The sequence below is a fragment of the Eubalaena glacialis genome, chromosome 2 (genome assembly GCF_028564815.1).
Source record: "Eubalaena glacialis isolate mEubGla1 chromosome 2, mEubGla1.1.hap2.+ XY, whole genome shotgun sequence".
NCBI classification, from domain to species: Eukaryota; Metazoa; Chordata; class Mammalia; order Artiodactyla; family Balaenidae; genus Eubalaena; species Eubalaena glacialis.
The window spans coordinates 73,226,021-73,253,470 of NC_083717.1; the positions used below are offsets into that span (position 1 = coordinate 73,226,021).

General features: G+C 38.2%; 1 protein-coding gene across 1 annotated transcript in view; it reads right to left on the reverse strand.

Moving 5' to 3' along the window:
• TLN2 (talin 2) overlaps positions 1-27,450 on the reverse strand; it is a 441,211-nt gene that overhangs the window by 153,200 nt on the left and 260,561 nt on the right. The window contains exons 10-13 of the mRNA XM_061180246.1: positions 21,986-22,049; positions 20,860-20,964; positions 5,373-5,528; positions 623-724 (exon numbers count right to left, since the gene is read on the reverse strand). Coding sequence (XP_061036229.1) covers positions 623-724; positions 5,373-5,528; positions 20,860-20,964; positions 21,986-22,049 — 427 coding nt within the window. The remainder of the gene's footprint in view (positions 1-622; positions 725-5,372; positions 5,529-20,859; positions 20,965-21,985; positions 22,050-27,450) is intronic.

The window sequence follows — 27,450 nt, forward strand, 5'->3', positions numbered from 1 at the left end:
TTGGATAATTAATAAGTGATGGGTGAAACAAAGCAATAGTAATGAAAAAGAAATATATTATTTAATATAGAGAGATATATAATATCTTCTGTGTATATTACTGCACAATTTTATACAGTTAAAATCAAGACATAGATATTAATATTCTGGTAGAACTTGGCTATTTTTGTGGGCTGTATCTTGAAGCCCTAGGAAAGGTATACCACTATGGCATATAACCCCCCATTAAAATAGGTTAAAAAAGAGAGAGAGAGAGAGAGAAGAAAGAAAAAGAACATCTTCAGACCCTCAAGACAGTTTCTATAGAGGCCGGAAAGCATAACAATTACCTAGAGAGGAAGATGCAGAGGGGTTAGCCAGGCTCATTCATTAGCTAAATGATGCACTATTGCTCATGACCTGGCAGTCAAAGACACAAATATGAGCTGCAGCAAAATCAGAAATTCTCCTAGGATGTGAGGTCAAAGGCTTCACACTTAAGCAATCTTAATGTTAAAGATTCAATTAGTGAATCAACTACTTTACATGAGGTGTTTGTTTGTTTGTTTTTCAGTTAGCTTCATCATCTAAACTGAGTCTTTTAATAAAGAAGTGTTGTCCAATTTGCATCAGTATTAAATACCTTTTTGAGGATGATGTCAATGTAGCCTGCAATCAGCTGGGATATTTGCTCTCCCTCAGTGGTTTGTACTGAATAGTAGCTTTCCTGATACTCCCCAAAATCCTGGGGGGACAAAACCCACATTAGAAGAAGTACAGCACATCAGCAGTTTTAAGGGTGAGGGGGTCCAGTTTTGGAACAAGTTCTGGCATGGATTCACTTTTTCTTGCTTGTCCCCTCTAAATACAACTGAACACCCTAAAATTTATTCAACAAGCAATGGTAAAGGGCTCTGAAAGCTGGAAAGGTGGATTGGCTGGTGACCTCAGGACCTGAAGAACCACAATCTGATGAGTTCTTGAGTTTTGTTTTAGATCCCATACCCCCAAGACTGGGTGCTGGAGAGAGCTGAAACCTGGAACGTCCAACAGGAAGTTCCCAAAAGCCTGTTCTCTTTGGCCAAGGGACCAGGAGAGGGGAAGCCCAACAGAGACCTAGTTGGGAGCCTCACGCAGCTCCACAACCTAGGTTGTTGCTCACCACCACCTGCAAAGCAGTGAAAGTCTGGCCATCCCAGGCCCTGCTCCACAACCCAGGCAGGCAGGTGATCTGCTCACTTTGCAGCAGTGGCCACAGTGAAGCCCTGTGTCTCCCTCCCCTCCACCCAGTGGCATAAGTAGATTCAGGCTCAGTAGCTTCTCCCTCCCCTAACAAAGGTCATCCAGAAATAGCAGGTGGCCCAAGGAAGTACCTTCTTCCCCCACACCCCCAGCACCAACAGGCTTTGAGCAGGAACCCCAGCAGAGTCAGAAGTACAAAGCAATCCAGAATAGCATTGCAAGGGCTCAGAAAATAAACTGCCATTGCAACTCAAGTCCACAAAGACTTGAACACTAGCACACTACACACTAAACCTAAAGCCAGAACACTACACACTAAACCTAAACAAGGTGACTGTCTGCTACAACAGAAGATATAAATAAGATCAAGAGTTTCCTAATATCATAACCAAAACATCTAGGATATAATTGAAAATCACTATTCATGTCAAGAACCAGGATAACTACAAGGTGAAAAAAGATAATCAACTGATGCCAATACTGAAATGAAGCAGATGTTGGAATTATCTGATAAGGATTTTTTGATTTTGAATAATAAAAAATGTTTCAATGCCCAATTACAAATTCTCCCAAAACAAATGAAAACAATAGAAAGATTCAACGAAGAAACCCAAGTCATAAAAAGGAACCAAACTGAAATTTTAGAATTAAAAAATGCCGTAACCAAAGTAAAACCCACAGGATATAAACAGTAGTATGGAAATGATAAAGAAAAGAATCAATAAACTTGAAAACAGATCAACAGAATTCAGTCAAGCAAAACAACAGAAAACAGACAAAATAAAACAGAGCTTCAGGGATCTGTGGAACAATTTAAAAAAAGACCTAATGGGAGTTCCCTGGTGGCCTCATGGTTAGGATTCTGGGCTTTCACTGCCACAGCCAGGGTTCAATTCCTGGTTGGGGAACTGAGATCCCACAAGCCGTGTGGCATGGCTGGAAAAAAAAAAAAAAAAAAAATATATATATATATATATGAAAAGACCTAACGTCTCTATCATCAGAAACACTGAGTAGAGTGTGGGACCAAAAAAAAAAAAAAAGTATTAAAAGAAATAATGGCTGAAACGTCTCTGAATTAGTGAAAGACATAAACCTACAAATTCAAGAAGCTAAGCAAACCCCAAAATAGAATCAACCTAAGAAACCCACCCCAAGAACTTCTGGTAACTAGAGAAAAGAAAATCTTAAAAACATCCATAGAAAAGCAACATATTACCTACAAAGGAATACCAATCCGATGACGGAAAATTTCTATCCTGAAACCACAGAGGTGAGAAAGAAGTAGAATGACACTTCTCAAGTGCTAAAAAAAAGAACTGTGGATCTCAAATCCTGTATCTGGAAAAATTAACCTTCATGAATGAAGGGGATATAACATGCTCAGATGAAGGAAAACTAAGAATTTGTTGATAGCAGACCTACCTTTAAAGAATGGCTAAAGAAAGCTCTCCAAACATAAAGAAAATGAAAACAAAAGAAGACTGGGAACTTGAAAGAGAAAGAACAATGAGATGGATAAAAGCAGAAGTCAATGTAATCGACTATCCTTCACCTCATGAGTTTTCTTCAATTTTATTTTATGGTTGAAGCAAAAGCTATAACACCATCTCATGTAGTGGTCAATGTATACAGAAGAAATATTTAAGCAATTATACTCAAAAAGTGTGGAGTGTAAACAGACCTAAATGGAAGTAAAGTTTTTATATCTTATTTGAAGTGGTGAAACATTGATGCCAGTAGGTGGTAATTAATTTCATACATATATGATAGTATCTAGAATAATTACTAAGCGCACTATGCAAAGAAATATGCTAAAAAATATTATAAATAAAAATGGAACTCTAAAAAAATGTTCAAGTAACCCACAGGAAGGCAAGAAAAATAGAGGAGAATAAAATAAACAAAACAATTATAAAATGGTAGACATAATACCTAACATATTAACAATTAGCTTAAAAGATAATTGGCCTAAATACATTAATTACAAGAGTGAATTTTAATAAAAAGCACAAGCCAACTCCATGCTCTCTACATGAAATTCATTTAAAACCTAACAATATAACTAGGTTTAAAGTAAAAGGGTAGAAAAATATAACATTCAAACACCTAATTTAAAAAAGCATGAGTGGCTATACCAATGTAAGATAAAGCAAACTGCAGAGCAAAATCTTTACTATGAACAAAAGAACATAATGATAGAACAATTTCTCCATTAAGAACATAGCATAATCTTAAATGTATAGATACAGAACAGCAGAGCTTCAAAATACATGAAACAAAAACTGATAGAGATGAAAGGAGAAATAGACAAAATCCCCAATTGCTGTTGGGAACTTCACTCTCAGGAATTGTCAGAATTACTAGACAGAAAATTAACAAAGGTATGTAAGACTGAAATACCACCAACAGCTAACAGGATCTAACTGGCATTTATAGGACACTACACCCAACAGCAGAATGCACATTCTTTTCAAGCACTCATGGAACATTCTCCAAGAATGATCATATCCCTGTGATATAAAACAAGCCTTAAAATTCTACAAATTGAAATCATACAAAGTATGTTCCATGAACATTAACAGAATCACAGTACATCTCACTGACCATAATAGAAACAAACTAAAACTCAATAACAGAAAGACAACAGGAAAATCTCTAAACACTTGTATATTAAATTAAAGCCGGGTAGGAAGGGAAAGAAACTTTACAGGTTATAAGCTTTAATCCAACTTTAGTAAAAACATTGATATTTGTTCTCTCTTTCACTTCAGGTAGTTACTGCAATTCGCAACAGTTTTTAATAACTTTTGTTTTTAAAAAAGCAGTACTTGGGTCTAGCTTAAAAAGACCAAGAGTATCAAAATGTATATAACAAAACATAGCTATCCCTGCCCTACACATTCCCATCTTCACTTTCCATCCCCCGCCCAACTACTTTGAATCCTTTTAGCAATTTCTTCTAGTATTTCTAAATAACATGTTTATATTGATTTCTTGATTTTTCTATTTTAGAAATGATCCACAATTACCTACAATGGAAGATGAGAACTTAGTTCGCTAAGCGTGAACACCTACTTTTTAAGGGCCATGTAGGTACAGCTGTTACTCACTACAGGAGGAAAGAAGGTATGTTTTCTGAATATTCCTCCCAACTGGCAAGAGTCTATCAGTCAATGATCAAATTGGATAACTAATACTCCCACCAAGGCCCCTTCCTTATACCTTTTTTCTGATGCCCTTTTATAAGATCTTGCCTAGATGCAGTTATTTCAAGTGTTCACGAGAGCTGGAAAATAGTACAGTTCAGGAGTGCTGAAGAAATTCACAAATTTCAACACTTCCTGATTTCTCTTATGGCTCGATATGCACTACAAAATAATTGCCCTACCGATTCTCACATACCAATGTGGCTGGCTACAGTTAAGGCCACATGGTATTCTCTGCTAAGAGCAGATACTGAGATTGGGAGGAAGAATTCAGAGGTTTAAAGGTCTGGAACAAACATTCTCCCTACCTTCCATGTATTTCACTTTGAGCATTTTATTATCATCATCTCATTTGATTCTGACAACTCTGTGAAACAGGTATTACTACCCCCATTTCACAGCTGAGGACATTAAGGCTCAGAGAGGAGAAGTAATGAGCAAGGGCACAGAGCTGGGAATGAAAGCTGATTTCAAATGCTACCCCACAGTCTATGCTATTTCCACCATACAGCAATGTTCTCTTCGTAGGCAGGCTGGGAAAACACAGCTTGGCAAGTTGTCACAAGTCTTAGGAACTTCTAAAACAACTAGAGATGAGGAGGGAGCCTTTGTATGGGCCTCAGAGGGTTATAAAGTTGCCTTTTAGGGTATACTAGGCATGGCATCAGGACCACAGAGACTGAGAATCATCCTTGACTGGCTCTTTCTAATTAAAGAACTCAGACAGACTTAGAACACTAGAGAGGAAGAGGTGGCCAATGAGACCCAGCTCTCAAACATCTCACTCACTTCTGGACCAGTGCCCACCCCTGCCCTCATGGACCCCCACCATCTGTCCCTCTCCAAGGGCAGGGAAACCCAATGGGCTTGTATTGTTTCCCCTGCCCCACGATATCACCCAAAGCCATGCTGGCCCACTCACTGCCTTCAGCCAGTCCCTACCAGTGTGAAGCTCTTGGGTGAGGCTGCCCAGCGCTTGACCGTGGTGAGTGGCCACTCCTGCAGCACTTCCTTGGTCTTTTCATCCACGCGCATCACCGAGTCCTTGGTGATCCCCAGCAGGCGAGGCACCAGCTTGTTCTTGCCTTTCATCTTTTCCTGAAACAGGAGGTACCAAGAGTCAGTGCTCTTCCTCTGAATACATCTGATTTTTCCAAGTAATCAGTGATTTTGTGATGTTTTACCTATGGTCAACCTACAACACTGTGTTTCAAAAACAGGCAGGGCTATCGGAAAACCAGAATTTTAAGACTAGATAAATGACTCATAAATTAAAGGAATGGACGCTAAAACAGAGCCATCAGAAGACTGGAAGGATCTACAAAGGCACACTTCCTGGAGAGAGATACTGTCCAGGAGGGCAGGTTGCTCCAAAAACAGAGATTGTGACAGAAAAAAAGATATCCAGAGAAAAAGAAGTTAAAGTGAACTCCAAATATTATCACTCCCAGTAGCCACCTCAGTGAGTAACAAAAAAGGGTTAATGTGGAATTTAAATATGGCACTTTAGCTGTTTAGAATTAACCACAACTGCCAGAGTAGCATCTTGTCATTACTAAACACAGCCCTTTTTTTTTTTTTTATAATCACTGAAATATATTTCCATTTGGGTTCTTCATTTTGATATTTTTTTATGTGTATCTACTGACCCTTAAAAATATTTTATGATTAGTTTTAATAAGTTTTTAAATAGTCATCATGCCTATTAAAATAATGAATCCCTACCTCACACTCATGCCATAAGAAATTCAAAAAAGGTAAATAATTTAGGAAGAACACATAGTTGGATATTTTTGTGATTTCTCAGGGGGAAATGACTTCTTAGCACAAAAACTAAAATAACAAAATAAATAAAGGAAAAGATTAATAGCTTTAACTATAAAATATACGGACTTTGATACATTTTTTTAAAAAAGAAAGAGAGAGTGGAAGAAAAAGAAAGAGACCTCACCATAAAGAAATTAAAAGGCAAATGACTGGGGAATAAATATCTACAATAGTATGATAAAAGATTTCATACACTTTATATATTAAAGGTTATCATAAATCATCAAACATAAGTGGCAAAGAACATGAACAGAAAATGTTTAAATAAGTAACTAGATAATAAGCAATAAGATAAATTTTCATGTATATGTAATAGTTTTTTTAAAAAATTAATACTCAATTAAAGAAGGTATGAAGGGGGACCACTATTGGTGGGCATTTAAAATAGCAAAGCCTTTATGGAAGAAAATTTGTTAACGATTCAAAGCTTTAAAAATGTTTCTACTTTTAACCCAACTTGCTTTTCAAAACTTATTCAAAAAGAACTTATAAATGTGTATAAAGATTATGCTGCAAGAAGGATCAACTAGAGTTTATCACAGTGAAAAACTAGAAATAAACAACAAAGTTCAACAACAAGAGATATGATAAATAAATTATGGTACATCCAAATAATAGACTACAACTATTAAAAATCATATTATAGGAAAACAAGTGGATTCATAATAAAAATTTATTCACATTAAAAAATTAAGAAGTCTGTACAGCATGATCCTACATGAAATATAATTTTAAATAGAATTTTCAGAAAATTCATTACATGACAAAATGGTGGCAATGATCATCTCGTACGATTTGTATTTTTTCGTGTGCTTTCCCTTTTTTGAAAAACTTAATACACATTCCTATTGTTGTCAGGAAAAAAACAAACTTCAAAAACTATTTGCAGAAACCTAGCAATGCCCAAACCACTATTACCAGAGGAATACACATATAAATTAGCGCAAAGTACGCAAGTATACACGGGTGTGTGTACAAGGGGACAGGCACTTAAAACAAGCCAGGAGTGTGACAGATACTTAACAATCATTATCCATTAATTTTCAGAGCATCCCCCAAATGTTGGCGGCGGTGGCATCATCACCATCATCATCATCATCATGCCAGTCTTGAAATGAAGGAACCAGCAACTTGCCCACGGCAAACAGTAGTAAGTGATAAAGCCAGGATTAGAACACAGATTTCAGAAGCTCAAAAACATCTCTGACTTCAAAAAAGACTGTCTACCACAGTATACTACTTCTGATGGAAGCAATTAGAGAAAAGGCAAAAACACTCCTCCCAGCCCCTGTGGGCAGTTCATAAACCATCAGACAGTGAAGGTCACGGCACACCTCCAGTTTCCTCCCAAGAGGAGGAGATAAAGGCATTAGGAATCTGTGTGGGTGTCTGAGGAGGGGAATATGGCACTGTAAGAAACTCCGAGTCCTTAGGAAAAACTCAGAGAAGAGTCAGATCCTTTGTGGAGAGGCCAGTTCCACCAGGGGTGATATCAGCGCAAGGTGGACCATGCCAGTTCACATCACTTGGCTTCAGGAGCCACACAGATTTACGTGGAGAGGTTCCAGGCGGCTAGTTTAGTCACACAGGGTTGGTACCAGCCCAGCTGCTGGCACCAGGAAGGGGATCAGAAATAATATATGGTTTGCAGCTGTTGCCTTCCTCCTTTCAAATCTGTACTTCCCCAGTGAGGGGCTTTGGGGTGAGGGAATACAGGATCGTGATGGATTGCCCTGACTCCTGTCGAGATGGTTCTGGCCTGGGAGAGGAAACCAGAGTGAACAAGCAAACAACTTACAGCGGGCATTCCATTAGAAGGTCACGACTAGGGGGGAAGGGTATATAAGGAACTCAGAAAATACTGTCACTCAGCAACAGAGACCACCATCAAGGGACACAATTATTTCAGGGCCTACCCGCAAAATGCAGAGCAGCTGGAGAAAGTTAAAACAGCGAGGGGCTCGGCTCTGTGCTAGTGATATAAGGGGTTCCCCTGACAGAGGACCTGCCTTAGACCCTCAGTGGCAGGCCTGCATGACAGGAGAAGGTCCAGAGGCAATAAGGTTCCCCCTTCCTCTCCAAATCTCGAATCTCAGCCACTCCACACGTCTCCTTTCCAGTCTTCTAACTACAGACACCAGCATCCTTTATCTCCAGGAGAAGCAAGCAGGCTAGGCAGGATGCAGTGAAGACCCGTCTCTCTCATGCAGACACACGGAGACTGTGGGTGCGAGTTTGCCAGCTACCTAGCAACTTCTCTCTCGAGGCAGTCCTCATCAGGTTGGTTTTGTTTTGAGGATGTGTCGAGCTCACATAACTTACAGGCAGGAGAAGGTATGTATTCTACCAAGGAGAGTCAGGATCTACTAATAAGCCCTGCTGCTCCTCTTTCAAGCACATCTCAACCATTACTGTGGGTTCGGTCCTGGCAGCTGGCTGTTATCAATCCTGCTCAGCCTCGGGCTCTTCTCACAGATGTGGATATTGGCTGATTCTGACATCACCTGTGCCTTACATCAGATTTGGACTTGGGTGGAGGGATGCCAGTGGGCTAAGCGTTGGGCATGCTTTGGTTCTAAGCCCAACTTCAATGTGGCCTAAGCCTGTGATCCAGCTGTGCTCACCAGAGTTCTATACTGGCTTCCTGCCAAAGTGCTGCCTTGTGTGCTTTGCTGTGTCATCAGTATGCTTTTTTCTTTTAGGAGCACGGCAGAAAGGGATGGCTGCTCCAAAGCAAAATGATGCTAAAGACCCTGTTCATTAGCCATTTCTCTCCCTAAAACAACTGGCAATCCATTTTGATTTAATTCATGATTCTGAGATGCTCTGAATGCCCTCTGTGACGCTTTTACAGTTGAGGGGAGAAGAGGGTCAGCTCCCAAGGTATCTCATCCTCAAGGCTCTGGTTGTGGTTGCAGGGAAGGTTAAAGGCAAGTTTATAACTCAGAAGGTTTCCACAAGGGTTTCCGGGAAAGAAACAAGATCCTTTGCAAGTCATGGGAAATGCCTTACCGTTCCTTATGGGGTTCTGAAAAACTTATCAAAATAAACTGCAAAAGATTTCAATGAAAGAGGAAGACTGTAGATGTTTACAGCTCCCATTTATTGAGATCATTTGTGCAACAGTCCCCTTTTCTACATTACTTCCTTTAACCTCATAAAAAGTCAGCATTCTAGGTGAGCAAGCTGAGGTTTAGAGATGGAAAGTAAAGTAACTTATTGAAGGTCAAACTAAGCGGCAAAGCCAGAATTCCAAACCCAGGTCTTTCTTTTCGAAGGATATGTTCTTAGCCACTGAGAACACTGCCACATAACAGGTCATTACGGACATCCTCTCTATTGGGGTCAGCAAACTATGGCAGTGACCATACTAAATCCAGTTTTCTGCCCTCCCCGGCGCCTCTTTTTTGGCCTGAGAGCTAAGAGTGAATTTTCTATTTTTAAATGGTTGAAAAAAAAAATTAAGAGTAATAATACTTCATGAAACATGAAAATTATATGAAATTGAAATTTCACAATCCATAAGTAAAGCTTTACAGAAACATACCATGCTCATTTATTTACATATTTCCTACTGATTTCAGGATACAAGCACAGAGATGAGTGGTTCGACTAGCAAAGGCTAAGATATTGACTACCTGGGCCCTTTACTAAAAAAGTTTGCCAATCCCTGCTCTGTATCATGAACTCTAAAAGCTAATGAAAAGTTGGAGGACTCAAGGGCCAGGAATTAGGGAATTGTGAAGAGGGTTAAGGAGTTGGGATAACCTAAAATGTATCAAATATCCCTACATTCCAGGTACTACATTTCTTTACATACATTACCTCACTTAATCTTCATTAGAGCTCTGTAAAGAATTACCATTCCCATTTTTCACATGAAGAAACTGAGGTTTCAGAAGGTTAAGGATGTCTCTCCAAGTCACGAGTTTCTGTCATTTCTCACATAGGCAATATTGCATCAAGAATTCTAGGCCAGTCTTCCCGACTCCAACACCCAAGCACTTTCTATTATAACAATATAAAATACAGTATGAAGTACCCTTGAACCACATGGGTTTGAACCAGGTGAGTCCACTTCTTTTCAATAGCTAATACTACAGAACTACATGATCCATACGGATTGAATCCCCAATTTGGAACCATGAATACAGACAAACTGCAGGTACAGAAGGCCGACTTTAAGTTATACGCGGATTTTGGACCATACAAAGGGTCGATGCCCGCTAACCCCCATGTTGTTCAAGGGTCAACTGCATAATGCTCTGAATATTAGGACAAGATGTACACAGATACAGAGGAAAATATGATGGAAGGACCTATAAACATATCAAACTAGTTCTCTCACAATACATACTGATCTGAAGGCCATGTGGTATGATTAAATGTGTTTAATATCAATGTTTACATTTTATAAATTATGATTTCATTGACTTATTTAATTTAGGATTTCAAATAGTCTATCCAAGTAGTGAATGAATCACTTTTTTTTTTTAAACATCTTTATTGGAGTATAATTGCTTTACAATGGTGTGTTAGTTTCTGCTTTATAACAAAGTGAATCAGTTATACATATACATATGTTCCCATATCTCTTCCCTCTTGCATCTCCCTCCCTCCCACCCTCCCCATCCCACCCCTCTAGGTGGTCACAAAGCACCGAGCTGATCTCCCTGTGCTATGCGGCTGCTTCCCACTAGCTATCTATTTTACATTTGGTAGTGTATATATGTCTATGCCACTCTCTCACCCTGTCACATCTTACCCCTCCCCCTCCCCATATCCTTAAGTCCATTCTCTAGTAGGTCTGTGTCTTTATTCCCGTCTTGCCACTAGGTTCTTCATGACCTTTATTTTCCCTTAGATTCCATATATATGTGTTAGCATACTGTATTTGTTTTTCTCTTTCTGACTTACTTCATAAGTAGTGAATGAATCACTTTTAACGTACACCTTAAATTATGCCAATGAACTTCCTTCACAATTTAATGGTATGTTCAGATTGGGGGTCTAGAGAAATCTGTTACTTATGCCTTTAAAACACATACTGTCCCTTACCCAAACAATTTTGTGTGTGCATGTGCTATTCTGTGTGTGATGTCTTTTTACCATATATTCTAAATGGTTGTACTTATTTATACACACACAGGTTATTTCATGCTGCTGACATATGTGTTGTAAATTTACCTGCTCTATTCACTGAATTTAAAAATAAACCTAAAAATTAAAATGACTGTATATTGTTATAACATGTATAAGGATCTGCACACTGAAAATTACAAAATGTTGATGAAAGAAATCAAAGAGGATCTAATATCATGTTCATGGATTGAAAAACTCAACATAGTAAAGTTATCAATTCTCCCCCAATTGATCTATAAATTCAATGCAGTGCCTATCAAAATCCCAGCTAAGTTTTTTGTAGATACAGACAACCTTGTTCTAAAGTGTTCATGGAAAGGAAAAGGACCTAAATTAGCTAAAACAATTTTGAAAAAGAAGAAAAAAGTAAAGAGAATCATTCAGCTTGATGTTAACGCTTACTATACAGCTGAAGTGATCAGGACAGTGTGATTATCAGTGGAAGGACCAACACAAATCAATAGAACAGAAATAGAAATAGAAATAGATTCACAGCAATGTATTCAAATGAATTTTGACAAGGATACAGAAAAAATCCAGTGGAGGAAGGATAGCCCTTTCAAAAAACAGTGCTGGGGCAACTGGACATCCATAGGCCAAAAATGAACCTTGACCTAAAAACCTCACACCTTATACAAAACAAACTCAAGTGGGGACTTCCCTGGTGGTCCAGCAGTTAACAATCCACCTTCCAATGCAGGGGACGTGGGTGCAACCCCTGATCAGGGAACTAAGATCCCACATGCCGCGGGGCAACTAAGCCCGCACACCGCAACTACTGAGTCAGCCCCCTCTGGAGCCCAAGTGCCACAACTAGAGAGAAGCCCGCATTCCGCAAGAAAGATCCCGCATGCCGTAATTAAGATGCGACGCAGCCAAATAAAATAAAATTAAAATAAAACAAAACAAACTCAAGTGGACCATGGACCTAAATGTAAAATGTAAAACTGTAGAACATTTAGAACTAAACACAGGAGAAGATCTTCGGAGCCTAGAGTTAGAGCTCTCAGACGTAACACTTAAAACAAGATCCATAAAAGTAAAAAATGATAGAACGCCCATCTTCAAAATTAAGAACCTGTATTCTGTGAAAGACCTTGTCAAGAGGATAAAAAGACAAGTTACAGACTATGAGAAAATATTCACAAATCACATTTAACAAAGGACTTGGACCTAGGATATATAAAGAACTCTTAAAACTCAAGAGTAAGAAAAAAAATCTAACTAGAAAGTTGGTCAAAAAAACATGAACAGACATTTCACTGAAGAGGATATACAGATGGCAAATAAGCACAGGAAAAGATGTTCAAAATCATTAGCCATTAGGGAAATGTAAATTAAAACCACAATAAGATATCATAAAACATCTATCAGAAAGGCTAAAATAAAAAAACAATGATAACACCAAATGCTGAAGAGGATGATAAGAAACTGGATCACTCATACTTTGCTGGTAAGAATGTAAAATGGTACAGTCACTCTGGAAAATAGTCTGGCTGTTTGTTATAGTGCTAAATGTGTTCTTACCATATGGTTCAGCAATTGTACTCTTGGGCATTTAGCCCAATGAAATGAACACTTCATTCTCACAAAAACCTATACACAAATATTTATAGCAGCTTTATTCATAATAGGCACAAACTAGAAACAACCCAAATGTCCTTCAATGATAAATGGCTAAACAAACTGGTACTTCCATACTATGGAATACCTATTTGGCAATAAAAAGCAATGGACTACTGACACACATTATGACTTGGAGAGATCTCAAGGGAATTCTACTAAATGAAAAAAAAACCTCAAAAATTTATGTATCATATGATTCCGTTTATGTAGTACTTTTGAAATAACAAAATTATTGAGACAGACAATAAATTAGTGGTTGCTAGGGGGTACAGAGACCAGGAGAAGGGAGTAGGGTGTGAGGAGAAGCAGGAAGGGGTAGGACGTGTGTATGGCCATAAAAGGGTAGCACAAGGTATTCTCTATGGATTAGAGTTCAAAATCTTGACTACGGTGGTGGTAACACAAATCTACACATGAAAAAAACTGCACAGAACTAAACACACACACACACACACACACACACAAGTGAGTACATACAGAACGTGAAATCTGATTAACGTCTATGAACTGTACCAAGTCGATTTCCTGGTTGTGACATTGTACTACAGTTACCATTGAGGGAAACGATGAAAAGGGAACTCTCTGTATTATTATTTATTTTTACAACGTTATTGAGATATAATTCACATACCATACAATAGACCTATTTCAGGTATGTAATTCAGTGGATTTTAGTATACTTACAGATATGTGCAACTATCACCACAGTCAATTTTAAAACATTTTCGTCACCTCAAAAAAGAAAAATCCTGTACCATTAGCTATTACTCACATAGGTCCCCTGATCCCACCCCACTCTTAAGCAACCACTAATCTACTTTCTGTCTCTATGGATTTGCCTTTCTGGACATTCTATATCAATGGAATCTTGTGACAGGCTTCTTTCACTTCACATAACATTTCCAAAATTCATCCATGCTGTAGCATGGAGCAGTACAGTTCATTTCTTTTTATGACCAAATAATATTGCACCTTATGGATATACCACATTTTGTTCATCCATTCATCAGCTGATGAACATGTGGGTTGTTTCCACATTTTTGCTAAATGCAGCTATACACTTTCATGTACAAGTTTTTCTGTGGACATGTGCTTTGAATTCTCTTGGGCATATATACCGAGGAGTAGAACTACTAGGTCATATGGTATCTCTATGTTTAATAATTGAGGAAGTGCCAGACTATTCTCTAAGGTGGCTGCACCATTTTACATTCCTAGCAGCAGTATATGAGGGCTCCAGTTTCCCTACATCCTCACCCATACTTGTTACTCTGACTTTTTGATTCTCTGAATTATTTTTCCAACTTCCTGTGAATCTATGATTATTTCAAAGTACATAGTTAAAAATATGATTGTTTATCTTTGTTAAAAGACAAACAATCATAGCAAAGAGTAATAATAATTTTGTTTTTCATTTCCTAAAGTTATGCATTTAAAAAAAATTTTTACGTCTTACCACACTTCCTATAACTTCCAAAACAATGTTAAAGGGTAACTTGTTCTGATCCCAATTTTTATAGATTTCTCTCTAGCACTTCTCTGTTGAGTAGAATACTGATGATAGGTTTAAAGCATTCTATCCTGTTGAGGAAGTACACTTTTATTCCAGCATTTTATGGAAATTTTTATAATGAGTACCTGAATTTTATCAAACACCTTAGTGGCTTTATCATTTATCAAATGATCACATGATGCCATCTTTTCCAGCTTTATTTATATATAACTGACACAGAACACTATGTAAGTTTAAGGTGTGCAATATGATGATTTGATATATGTATATATTGAGAAATGATTACCACAGTAAGGTTAACACATCCTTCACCTCACAAAATTACCTTTTTGTAGTTGCTTTGATGAGGACATTTAAGATTTACACTCTTAGCAAGAATATTAAAAGCAACAAGAGAATAGCAACAAATAATATACAAGGGAACTCCCATAAGGCTATCCATTGATTTTTTTCAGCAGAAACTCTGCAGGCCAGAAGGGAGTGGCAGGACATACTTAAAGTGATGAAAGAGAAAAATCTACAACGAAGAATACTCTACCCAGCAAGGCTCTCGTTCACATTTGATGGAGAAATCAAAAGCTTTATGGACAAGCAAAAGCTAAAAGAATTCAGCACCACCAAACCAGCTTTAAAACAAATGCTAAAGGAACTTCTCTAGGTAGAAAAGAAAAGGCCACAATTAGAAATAAGAAAGTTGTGAAATGGAAAATCTCACTGGTAAAGGCAAACATACAATAAAGGTAGGAAATCATCTACACACAAAGCTAGTAGGGAGGACAAAAACAGAAAAATCATCTGTATCCACAATAAGCAGTTAAGGGATACACAAAAGAATTAGATGTAAAATATAATATCAAAAACAGTAATCATGAGGGGAGGAGAGTACAAATGCAGGGTATCTAAAATGCATTTGAAATTAAGAGATGAGCAACTTAAAACAAGCAGGTGTATACATACACTGCTATACAAAAACCTCATGGTAACTGCAAGACAAAAATCTATAATAGATATACACACAAAAAAGAAAAAGGAAGCCAAACCTAACACTAAAGATAGTCATCAAATCACAAGAGAAGAGAACCAAAGAAGAAAGGGGGAAAAAAGACCTACAAAAACAAACGCAAAACAATTAACAAAATGGCAATAGGAATATACATAATGGTAATTACCTTAAATGCAAACAGACTAAATGCTCCAGCCAAAAGACACTGACTGGCTGAATGGATACCAAAACAGGACCTGTATATATCCTGCCTACAAGAGACACACTTCAGATCTAGAGACACATACAGACTGAGAGTGAGGGGATGGAAAAAGGTATTCTAAGCAAATGGAAATCAAAAGAAAGCCGGAGTAGCAACACTTAGACAAAATAGACTTTAAAATAAAGACTCTTACAAGAGACAAAGAAGGACACTACGTAATAATCAAAGGATCAATTCAAGAAGAAAATACAACAATTGTAAATATATATGCACCCAACATAAGAGCACCTCAATATAAAAGGCAAATGTTAACACATATAAAAGGAGAAACTGACAAAAACACAGTAATACTGGGGGACTTTAACACCCCACTTATATCAATGGACAGATCATCCAGACAGAAAATCAATAAGGAAACACAGGCCTTAAATTACGCATTAGACCAATGGACTTAATTGATATTTACAGAGCACTCCATCCAAAAGCAGTAGAATATACATTCTTTTCAAGTGCACATGGAACATTCCCCAGGATAGATCACATGCTGGGCCACAAAGTGAACCTCAGTAAATTTAAGAAAATGGAAATTATATCAAGCATCTTTTCTGACCACAACACTATGAGGCTAGAAATTAACTGTAAGGAAAAAACTGCAAAAAATACAAACATGTGGAGGTTAAATAATATGCTACTAAACAACCAATGGATCACTGAAGAAATCAAAGAGAAAATTAAAAAATACCAAGAGACAAATGAAAATGAAAACACGACACTCCAAAAAAATAGCTATTAAAAAATTTTTTTAATAAAAAATAAAAAAAATTTACTCTCTTAGCAACTCACAAGTATATAATACAGTATTGTTAACTATAGTCACCATGCTGTACATTAGTTCCTCAAAAGGTATTCCTCTTAAAACTCCAAGTTGGTGTGCTTTGACCAACATTTACTCATTTCCCCACCCTAGCAACCACCAATCTACTGTTTCTGTGACTTTGGCTTTTGAAAATTCCATGTATAAATCAGATCATACAGTATTTGTCTTTCTCTGATTTATTTCACTTAGCATAATGCCCTCAAGTTTCTTTTTATTTATTTATTTTTTAACATCTTTATTGGAGTATAATTGCTTTACAATGGTGTGTTAGTTTCTGCTTTATAACAAAGTGAATCAGTTATACCTATACATATGTCCCCATATCTCTTCCCGACCTCAAGTTTCATCCATGTTGTTGCAAATGGCAGGAATTTCTCTTTTATGGTTGAATAATATTCCACCGTATAGTTACCTACCACATTTTCTTTATCTATTCATCCGCTGGTGGACAGTTAGATTGTTTCCATATCTTGGTTATTGTAAATAATGGTGCAAAGAACAGAAGAGTACAGATATCTCTTTGAGCTTGTGATTTCAATTCCTTCAGATATATATCCAGAAGTGGGATTGCTGGATCATATGGCAGTTTTATTTTTAAATTTTTGAGGATCCTCCACACTGTTCACCATAGCAGCTGAACCAATTTACATTTCTACCAACAGTGCACAAGGACTCTCTTCTCTCCACATCCTTGCTAACCCTTGTTATCCCTTGTCTTTTTTTTATAACAGGGGTGAGGTGATATCTCCTTGTGGCTTTGATCTGTATTTCCCTGATGTTAGTGATGCTGAGTACCTTTCCATGTACCTCATGGCTATCTGAATATCCTCTTTGGAAAAATGTCTACTCATGTCCTTTGCCCATTTTAATTGGATTATTTGGGTTTTTTTTTTTTTTTTTTTTTTTTTGCTATGGAGTTATAAAGAATTGCTTATATATTTTGTGTATAAACCCCTTACCAGATACATGGTTTGCAAATATTTTCTCCTTTCTGTAGGGTGCCTTTTTCTTTTGTTGTTTCTTTTGATGTGCACAAGTTTTTTAGTTTGATGTAGTCCAACTTGTTTGTGTTTGCTTTTGTTGCTTGTGCTTTTGACATCATATCCAAAAAATCATTGCCTAGAACCCTGTCAAGGAGTTTACCACCTATGTTTTCTTCTAGGATTTTTACAGTTTTACGGCTTACACTTAAGTCCTTAATCCATTTTGAGTGAATTGTTGTGAATGATGTAAGATAGAGGACCAGTTTCATTGAATCTATAGATGGCTTTGAATAGTATGGACATTTTAATAATTTTAATTCTTCCAATCCAAGAACACAGGATATCTGTTCATTTACTTCTTCGATTTCTTTCATCAGTGTTTTAACGTTTTCATCATATACATCTTTCACTTCCTTGGCTTAACTTATTCCTAAGTATTTTACTGTTTTTGATGCTATTGTGAATGAGACTGTTTTCTATATTTCTTTTCTAGATAGTTCAGTGCATATGATGTCAACCTTATTTGACCTGCTGATCTGATTTATTAGATATATTAATTCATAATATTGCATTATTCCTGAATTTACTTTTAAAATAGGGCAAACTATGATCAAGTAAACTCTATCAAAATCAACTTAAAAATAAAATGTACACTAAATAAGGCCATTGAGCAAAAAATTGAAATGAGCAGTGTACTCACTTTTATAGTGACAAAAAATAAAAGTAATGAAAAACAAAATGTGAATATCTAACATGTATATGAAAGCTGTCAGTGCTGCCTACCTCCTGACCCTAGCCTTCCTTAAAAGAGATGTAATTTTTAAAAAATGAAAAGGAAGAAAGGGAGGGAGGAAAGGAAGAAGGAAGGAAATTTGCATTACTTTCTTACTTTGCCTTAAATGCTTCTGTAAAAGAAGAGTTTTCATTTGACCAAACCTGCAAGACCTTGCAATAACCATAAGATCTGTGTTTCACCTCTAATTATCCTACTAGCCATGGACAGATTCTTCCCAGGCCCTAAATTATATTTGGAGAACAAATTTCTCTTTTCTGGAACTTGCTATTCAATGTCTCTTTTTAATTACATGCAGACTGCTGTGTGCTATGTATTTTCCTAAATTTACTGACCTTTATGCACAACACTGAAACTGACTCTGTGTGAAGTTCGATGGTATTAATAGAAAACAATATGAATTTGAGAGATAAATCTCATATATGAAGGACTAGAGAAAAACTCAAACCCACACAACCATGGAAAATGATGCCAGTATCACTGGAGATGCTGAAAAAGACTTAATCTTTGTGAGGTATTAGAACTCATCAGAATAATAAATGAAAAGCCGGGACTTCCTGGTGGCGCAATGGTTAAGAATCCGCCTGCCAATGCAGGGGACACGGGTTCAAGCCCTGGTCAGGGAAGATCCCACATGCCACGGAGCAACTAAGCCCATGCACCACAACTACTAAGCCTGCACTCTAGAGCCCGCGAGCCACAACTACCGAGCCCACATGCCACAACTACTGAAGCCTGCGCGGCTAGAGCCCGTGCTCTGCAACAAGAGAAGCCACTGCAATGAGAAGCCCGCGCACCGCAACAAAGAGTAGCCCCCGCTCGCTGCAACTAGAGAAAGCCTGTGCGCAGCAACGAAGACCCAACGCAGCCAAAAATAAATAAATAAATAAATTTTAAAAAATAAATAAATAAATGAAAAGCAGACATTTCTTCTAAAACAAGCAGATCTCACCATGTACTCTTGGTGGGGGTGTCGGGGGTGGGTAGGATAATGAAAGCAGGTGAGCACATATCAAATGGGGCCACCCTAGGTAAGTCAGCATAGCCCACTGCCTGGGAGCACAGGCTTTTAAGTCAGAGAGACCTGAATTCAAGTCCTACCTCCTACAGTTACTAGGCTTATGGTCCCAGCCGAGTTATTGATCTTTCTGGCCTTGATTCTCATTTATAAAAAGAAGATAATAGCAGTAATTCTGCCATTAGGATGCTGACAGATTTGAATAAGACACGCCTGACATATAATTGTTTACTGTTATTATTGTCATTATTAATATTGGGAAATTACCTAGTCATTACCTAGAATACCATCATCAGCACCATTCAAAAACTGATTGATAGTTTAAAACACACTAAAATGAAAAATTCAATTTCTAAATTATTTTTCTTAAAAACAAAGTGATTCACCTATGCTTTCTTTATTTGCAAGGGCCCCAGCATTTTCTGGTATAAAGCTGAGAGCTGTTTGGCTGAAATAACTAATCAGCATTAAACATACACCTTTTTTCCATATAATATCTTTATTTCTCTTTGCCCCAAATGAAGCAGCTTCCTCCAATGAGGACTGGAGTCAAGAAAAGCATCCATATCCCCAAACATTCTAGTAGACAGCAAAACTTCTTTCTTTTCCAGTTCTTTTTAGCTGTGGGAATAGACACCTCCTTAAACCACCCTGTCACTGACCTTCCAACTTCAGTCCCTAGAAGCAGCTGCAACACAGCTGGTAACACTCCCCTGGGCCTTAAGCAGCGCAAGAAGGTTCATCACACGGTAGAGCTTTCTCCAGGGTGAAGAGCAAGAGACAGGAGACCCAGAGTCACAGCAAAGCAAGTGGAAATAATGAAACCTATCAGAGGGATGACTACAAGAGAGTACATGAGGTCAGGATACGAAAACGGGGAAGGAAGCTACTGGGAGGGTTTCCTAGTCAACTCAAGAACACACCCTCTGCTTGCTCACAGGTTGAATTTCAAAGACCCACCTCTGTCCCTCTAGTAGGAAGGCCAGCAATTCCTATGAAAACAGATCTGAAGGCCACAGAAAATCCCAAGACCCATCTAAAAGGATACAAATTAAGTACCGTAACTACCACATGAATTTGATTTGGCCTGCAGTGGTCAACAACCTTCACTTAGTCCAGTGCACTCTGGAAGATCTTAAGTGAAACATTCTCAGGGGAAAGTGCTAGCAAGTGAAAGTAAAGGCACTCCTTCAGGGACTTTATAGCAGTGACTGAGAGCAGAGCCAAGACACAGCTGTCCTGAGGCCTGCAGGCAGCCAAGCTCACTCACCAGCCTCACAGCTCTTACACCTCATGTCTGTCCCACAGCTCAACTCAGTTCACCACTGCCCAGATGCTCCATGTGCAAATGCTAGGGGTCTAGAGATGACAATCAAGGTTAACAGCAAACCCTTTAACAAAAGAGGTGGCAGAGGCAAACGCCCCCTCCATCATGCCCAACTCACCTTCACCAGGAAGAAGGACACACCGTACGTCCGGAGAGAACGGGCGAGTTTGACATACTTGACCTTGGCTTCTATTTCGTTCATCTCTCCACAGTTCTTGTGCTCCTACAAATGTGACAGAGGCAGGGACCAGTTACTGCAGCTCTGACAGCAGGTGGACTTTGTGAGAGGTGTTATTCCACATGGTGTCTATGCCTTTGTGGATGCATGTCCTTGCTGACCGAGGGTCAGAGCACACAGAAAGTGCTAATGCACAGTTTCTTAACTAGAATGTGAGCCCAAATTCCCTATAGATTTCACAGTTATATGCAACAATTCATGCACATGCAGCATGGCAAGAACAGGGTCCATAATTGTAACCTAATTTTCAAAGGGCTCCACGTTCCAAAAGGTTCAGGACCAACACGTCAAAGGAGAACTAGAAAAATGTTCTTGTCCTGGATTCTAACATCAGGCAAAAGATAAAGTTTTCCAAAGAGCAGGATATATAAATGCCTGGACATCTCAGTGTGTGCAAACAATACTGGATTTAAAAAAATACGTTTTTATACACATGAAATTTATCTCTTCCAATTTATATTTACATTTCAGTGCCAAAACACTTTGGTATTTTGGATTCACTAGAGTGATTGTTTCCTGGCAAAGTTGATGACAGGGCTTTTTTTACTGGTTGCCTAGAATAGATAACTTTCTGAATTTTAGACTAAACCTGGATTTTAAAAAGACACCAGTTCCCAAATTCTGAGGTTCAAAAAACAAATCTCGGGATTAAAAAAAGCTTCTTGAAGCGTCTTCCTCAGTGCATTTTAATGGCAAACTGCCTTGTTTCAATGCTTCCAAGATAACGTCTCTGAAGTTAAATGTATGCACATTTTTCTCAGAAGGGCTGAGTAACCTTTAGCAAGAAGGTATGGATTAAGATAATAAATCTGCCCAAAGTAGAACTGTCAGCTTCTTTACTCCTGAGTCACAAATCATTTATTATATAAGCAGAGTACATGCACAGAGTATGAAACTATCATGTGCAGAGGCCCCTCTTGGACTAATAAATGAGGATAGGCTTTGTGGATGCATGAGGAGAATAATAAAGTGAGGAGAATAATAAAGTTCTGAACATTTCCAGTACCTGAAATATTCTCTTTTCAGCTCCTCTCTGCTTGATGTATTCTTTGGGCAGGAATTCCTTTAGACTGAGAGAGAGAGAATAAAAAAAGGTAAGGCATTTATCATACTCTATGATGAGGAGAAAAGAAAAGAAACTTTTCATAAAACTCACAGTTAAGTCCCTAACTCTCAGTATTTTATGGTATAATTAATAACAGACAGCCATATCCCACAATGCTCTTAAATAAGATGCAAATATAAAACCAGTCTGATAAAAAGGGTCAAACTAACATATTCGAGAAGAAAGATTGTTCAGGATATACTGTAAAATGACAAAGTAAAGCGCCCAAGAGTGTACAGTATGCTAACCTTCGTGATAAAGGGAGGAAAATATCCTCCATTTTGTACTGTTAATATGTATTTTTAAAAACATTAGAAGGATAAATCTAGTACTAATAAAAATGATTCTTAATGGAAAGAAGGAAAAAACAGGGACAAGGGAACAAGAATGGAAATTAAACCTCTTAATTTTCCTTGTACTATTGTCTTCACTTTAGAACCAAATGAAATCACAAATGGGTAAAACGCAACACGTAAAAATCTAAAGCAAATTGAAACAAATGAACCTAACAGTGTATGGAACCAACAGCCTAACTTTGAAAAACAGTCTTTTGACAATACCCATCCCCAGTGAGATATATCTTAAAGATAAAATGGACCATAGTGGACTTGTTAAATATTGATATCATTATTTCAAAACTAATATCTACTCTTCCCCCTAAATACATACACAAATACACACACTATAAAATTAGTATATTACATTATCTAAGTAGGTAGATATTATATATAATTAGGATAAAGTAAATGAGTAATTATGTTAGTTGTTAGAAATCAAGATTTTTAGCATGAAATAAATAAAGCAAAAGAAGTTAAATGAAAACCCTGCAATATTTCATCTGAATGCAAATATTGATCTGAATGTCTGATTCCTTTTTCTTTTTCTGAAAAAATTTTCTACTTCTGTCCACTGCAGAGGCTAAGGGCAAGGACAACCGGGTGGCAATGAGCCCCCCTAGTGCATCAGCCAGGTGGTCTTCCAACACCATTTCCCACTAAAAGGAATCCAGGATCCTTGGAGAAATGACTGATTCTACCTTTGGGACAGGAGATGTATAAAATGTTCCTGGGGCTTCTTGTGCCTGAGGATCAAGGAAGTTATCAAAATGACATTGGACTGACATCAAGGGATAACCAATGGCCAAACATGGGGTGATTTTTAAAACCTCATACAAAAGAAGAGAGGACAAAACAATGTGCCCACTGACCAACTTCAACAATAACAACTCATGGCCATTCATGACTCATCTACTCCCTTACCCACATGCCCTCTCATGGATTATTTGAAGTAAACCCCAGACATCATATAATTAATTTCATGTGAGGGGCAATTTGAGCATCAGAAAGAATGAAGACTGCAACTGGTCAAAACACAGGTACGTAAAATTCAATAAAGATTCTTTGAAATAATCATTGATCACCTTAAGAGGTTGCTAGGGCACCAGCTCATACCGAAAATTGATAAAGGAAAAGAAACAAAGCTAATAAATGCAGAAGGAATAATAGAATTCCAAAATCATCATTTTACAACTCTTAATGAAATAGTCAATAGATCAAAACAAGCATGAGTGGCTGCTAAAACCAGTAAGTAACAAGTTAATGGGGGACTTTATAACAGAAGGATCAGTCTGATCCAAACCCAATGATCAATTTTAAATGAGAGTGGGATAACCACACAGCATATGCCTTCTGACTGATATAACAGGAAGTATACAGTACCACCTAGGAAGTATTCTTGGCAATAGAGGAAAAATAAGTAAATATATAACTGAATATGAATTTCATTAAGAATCTAAATATAAATCTAAGTTTACAAAAAAAGAAAAAAAAAACCCTAATAGTTTAAAAAACTAATAGTTTAAAAAAGAGAGAGAGAGAGGAACATGGTAAGTGACACTACCAGGATACAATGAGCCAAATCCCATCATTGTAAATATTATAAAAATAACCCAGGGGGGCTTCCCTGGTGGCGCAGTGGTTAAGAATCTGCCCGCCAATGCAAGGGACACGGGTTCGAGCCCTGGCCCGGGAAGATCCCACATGCTGCGGAGCAACTAAGCCCGTGCGCCACAACTACTGAGCCTGTGCTCAAGAGCCCGCAAGCCACAACTACTGAGCCCACGTGCCACAACTACTGAAGCCTGTGCGCCTACAGCCCATGCTCCACAACAAGAGAATCCACTGCAATGAGAAGCCCGCACACTGCAACGAAGAGTAGCCCCTGCTCACCGCAACTAGAGAAAGCCCGCGCACAGCAGCGATGACCCAACACAGCCAAAAAATAAATAAATAAAATTAATTAATTAATTAATTAAAAAAAAAATAACCCAGGTTTTTCACAAATAAATGGCTTGCTGGTAGAGGTGAAAAAGATGACACACAGATTAACAGAGTTTTAAGAAACGTATTTATTACAAAGCTACAGTAACAAAGATACTATGGTACTGACATAAAAATAGACATATAGGTCAACAGAACAGAATTGAGAATCCAGAAATTAACCCTTACCTTTACAGACAACTGATTTTCAACAAGCGTGCCAAGACACTTCAGTGGGAAAAGAATAGTCTTTTTAACAAACGGTGCTGAGACAGTTGGATAACCACATGCAAAACAATGAAGTTGGACCTCCTATCTCACATGACACATAAAAATTAACTCCAGGGCTTCCCTGGTGGCGCAGTGGTTGAGAATCTGCCTGCCAATGCAGGGGACACGGGTTCGAGCCCTGGTCTGGGAAGATCCCACATGCCGCGGAGCAACTAGGCCCGTGAGCCACAATTACTGAGCCTGCGCGTCTGGAGCCTGTGCTCCGCAACAAGAGAGGCCGCGATAATGAGAGGCCCGCGCACCACGATGAAGAGTGGCCCCCACTTGCCACAACTAGAGAAAGCCCTCGCACAGAAACGAAGACCCAACACAGCCATAAATAATAAATAAATAAATAAATTTTAAAAATTAAAAAAAAAAAAATTAACTCCAAATGGATCACTGACCTAAATGTAAGAGCTAAATTAAATCTCTAACTCTTAGAAGAAAATAAAGGAGTAAATTTTTATGACCTTGGGTTAGGCAAAGACTTTTAAAATACAATACTAAAAGCATATGCAGCAAATGAAAAAAAAATAAACTGGACTACATCAAAATTTTAAACATTGAACTGCAAAAGAAATCATTAAAAAAGTGAAGATGCAACCCACAAAATGGGAGAAAATATGTGCAAATTATATATCTGATAAGGACTTGTATCCAGAATATATAAAACCTCTTACAACTAATGATTTAAAAAAAAACAATTAAAAATGGTCATAGTATCTTGAATAGACACTTGCCCAAAGAAGAGATAAAAATGGTCAAAAACACGTGAAAATATTCTCAACACCAGCAGCCATCAGGAAAACACAAAGAAAAACCACAATATCATACCAGTGCAAACCCAGTAGGACACTACAGTAAAAAAAGACAGACAGTAAGGAGTGTTGGCGAGGTTATGGAGAATTTGGAACCTTCACACACTGCTAGTGGGAATGTAAAATGGCGCAGCTGTTGTGGAAAACAATTTGGTAGTTCCTCAAAAGATTAAACAGCAATTCTACTCCTAGGCATATATCTAGGAAAAGTAAAAACATATGTCCACATAAACATTTGTACGTGAATGTTCATAGTAGTATTATTTGTAATAGCCAAAAGGTGGAAACAACTCAAATGTCCATCAACTGATGAGTGGATGAATAAAATGTAGTTTAGCCATACAATGTAACTTTATTTGGCAATAAAAAGGCATTAAGTATGATACATGCAACAGTATGGAAACACTGTGCTAAGTGAAAGAAGCCCATCACAAAGGACCACAAATTGTATGATTCTATGTATATGAAGCATCCAGAATAGGCAAATCTATAGAGGCAGATAGGACTAGAGGTTGCAAAGGCTGAGGAAGGGAGAGGGGAACCTGGGGAATGAGTGTTAATGGACACAGGGCTTATTGTAGGAGGGACACAAATGTTCTAAAATTAGATTGTGGTAATGGTTGCACAATCTTGTGAATACACTAAAAAACGCTGAAATATAAATTTTAAATGGGCCAATTGTATGGTATGCAAACTCCATCTCAATAAAGCTGTTTTTTAAAAAAGAAAAACACCAACCACTACAGGCCTTGTTTCGATCCTGATATTAACGAAGTATAAAATGACATTTTTAATACAATGCGGGGGAGAATTTAACACAGACTGGGCATTAGATGTGATTAAAGAATTGCTGCTAATTTTGTTTGGTATTAGGGTGGATTTGCAGTTAGGCGGGGTTTTAATTATTTAAAAAAAATTTTCATTGTCAGAAAAACATACTGAAGTACTGATAGGCGAAATGGTATGCCGTCTTGGATTTGCTTTCAATACTCCAGCCAAAAAAGGGGGTGGGTCAGGTCCAGGTTCTGGCTACATTATGCCTTGAATCATGATAGCTCTTCAACCTGGAAACTACATCTGTAGACAAAAATTCTGAGTATATTTTCTGGAATGTCAGGGATCTAGGTTTGAGCACCACCAGAACACTCTGGCCTAATCAAGAGACCCCCCCGACGTCAGTCCGCAGGAAGGAACCTAAGAAACATCTAGGCAGCAGCCCCTTAGATGTTATGACTACTGTTAAGCAACTTCAGGGAAAAAAAGGTCTGGTTGAGAGAAGAATGGAAGGCATCAATGTCACAAAAGAGGAAGCTGAGTCACAGAGAGGTCAAGTGACTTAGCTGAGGTCACAGGACTGGATGGGAGCAGGGAGCCTCTGACCTCCAGTCCAAGAGCAGATGCACGTGAACACAGGGCTGTTTCAGGCTCCCCCAGGAACACACTTAAAATGATAACCAGGAAGCATCCTGAGGGGGGCACTGCTGTGAGCCTCTGGACAGCAGCTCCTATGCCATCAACAAAGGAGACCTTGCAAAGGTTATCAAAAGCACCCAAAGAGGGCCCCATGCCAAGCCCACTCACAACGATGACTGCTACTAGAACACCAGATGGCAGCATCCAGTGGCCAGGCCGGAATATGTTGGGTATTTATGGCAATAAAGTTCTGTGTGGCCACAAGCTGCCCTCAACTCAAACTCTGCAAACTAACCCTCCCATTCTTTGGTAGGCATTGAACCTCCCACTCTTCAGTAGGTACAGAAACAACTTCCAGAAGCTTGCACCAGAGGTGTGACCCCTGGTGTTGCAAGAGGCGATCTGGGGGGAGTTTAGTGTAAGGTATTTTCAAATAAGAAGTGAATGTGTGGGTGTGGGTCCGTGTGCACGTGTGGGGTGTATTCTTCCCCAGTAAATCGACAACGCGCACAGTGTCAGCAAGGGAGCTGAAAGGAGCAGGTAG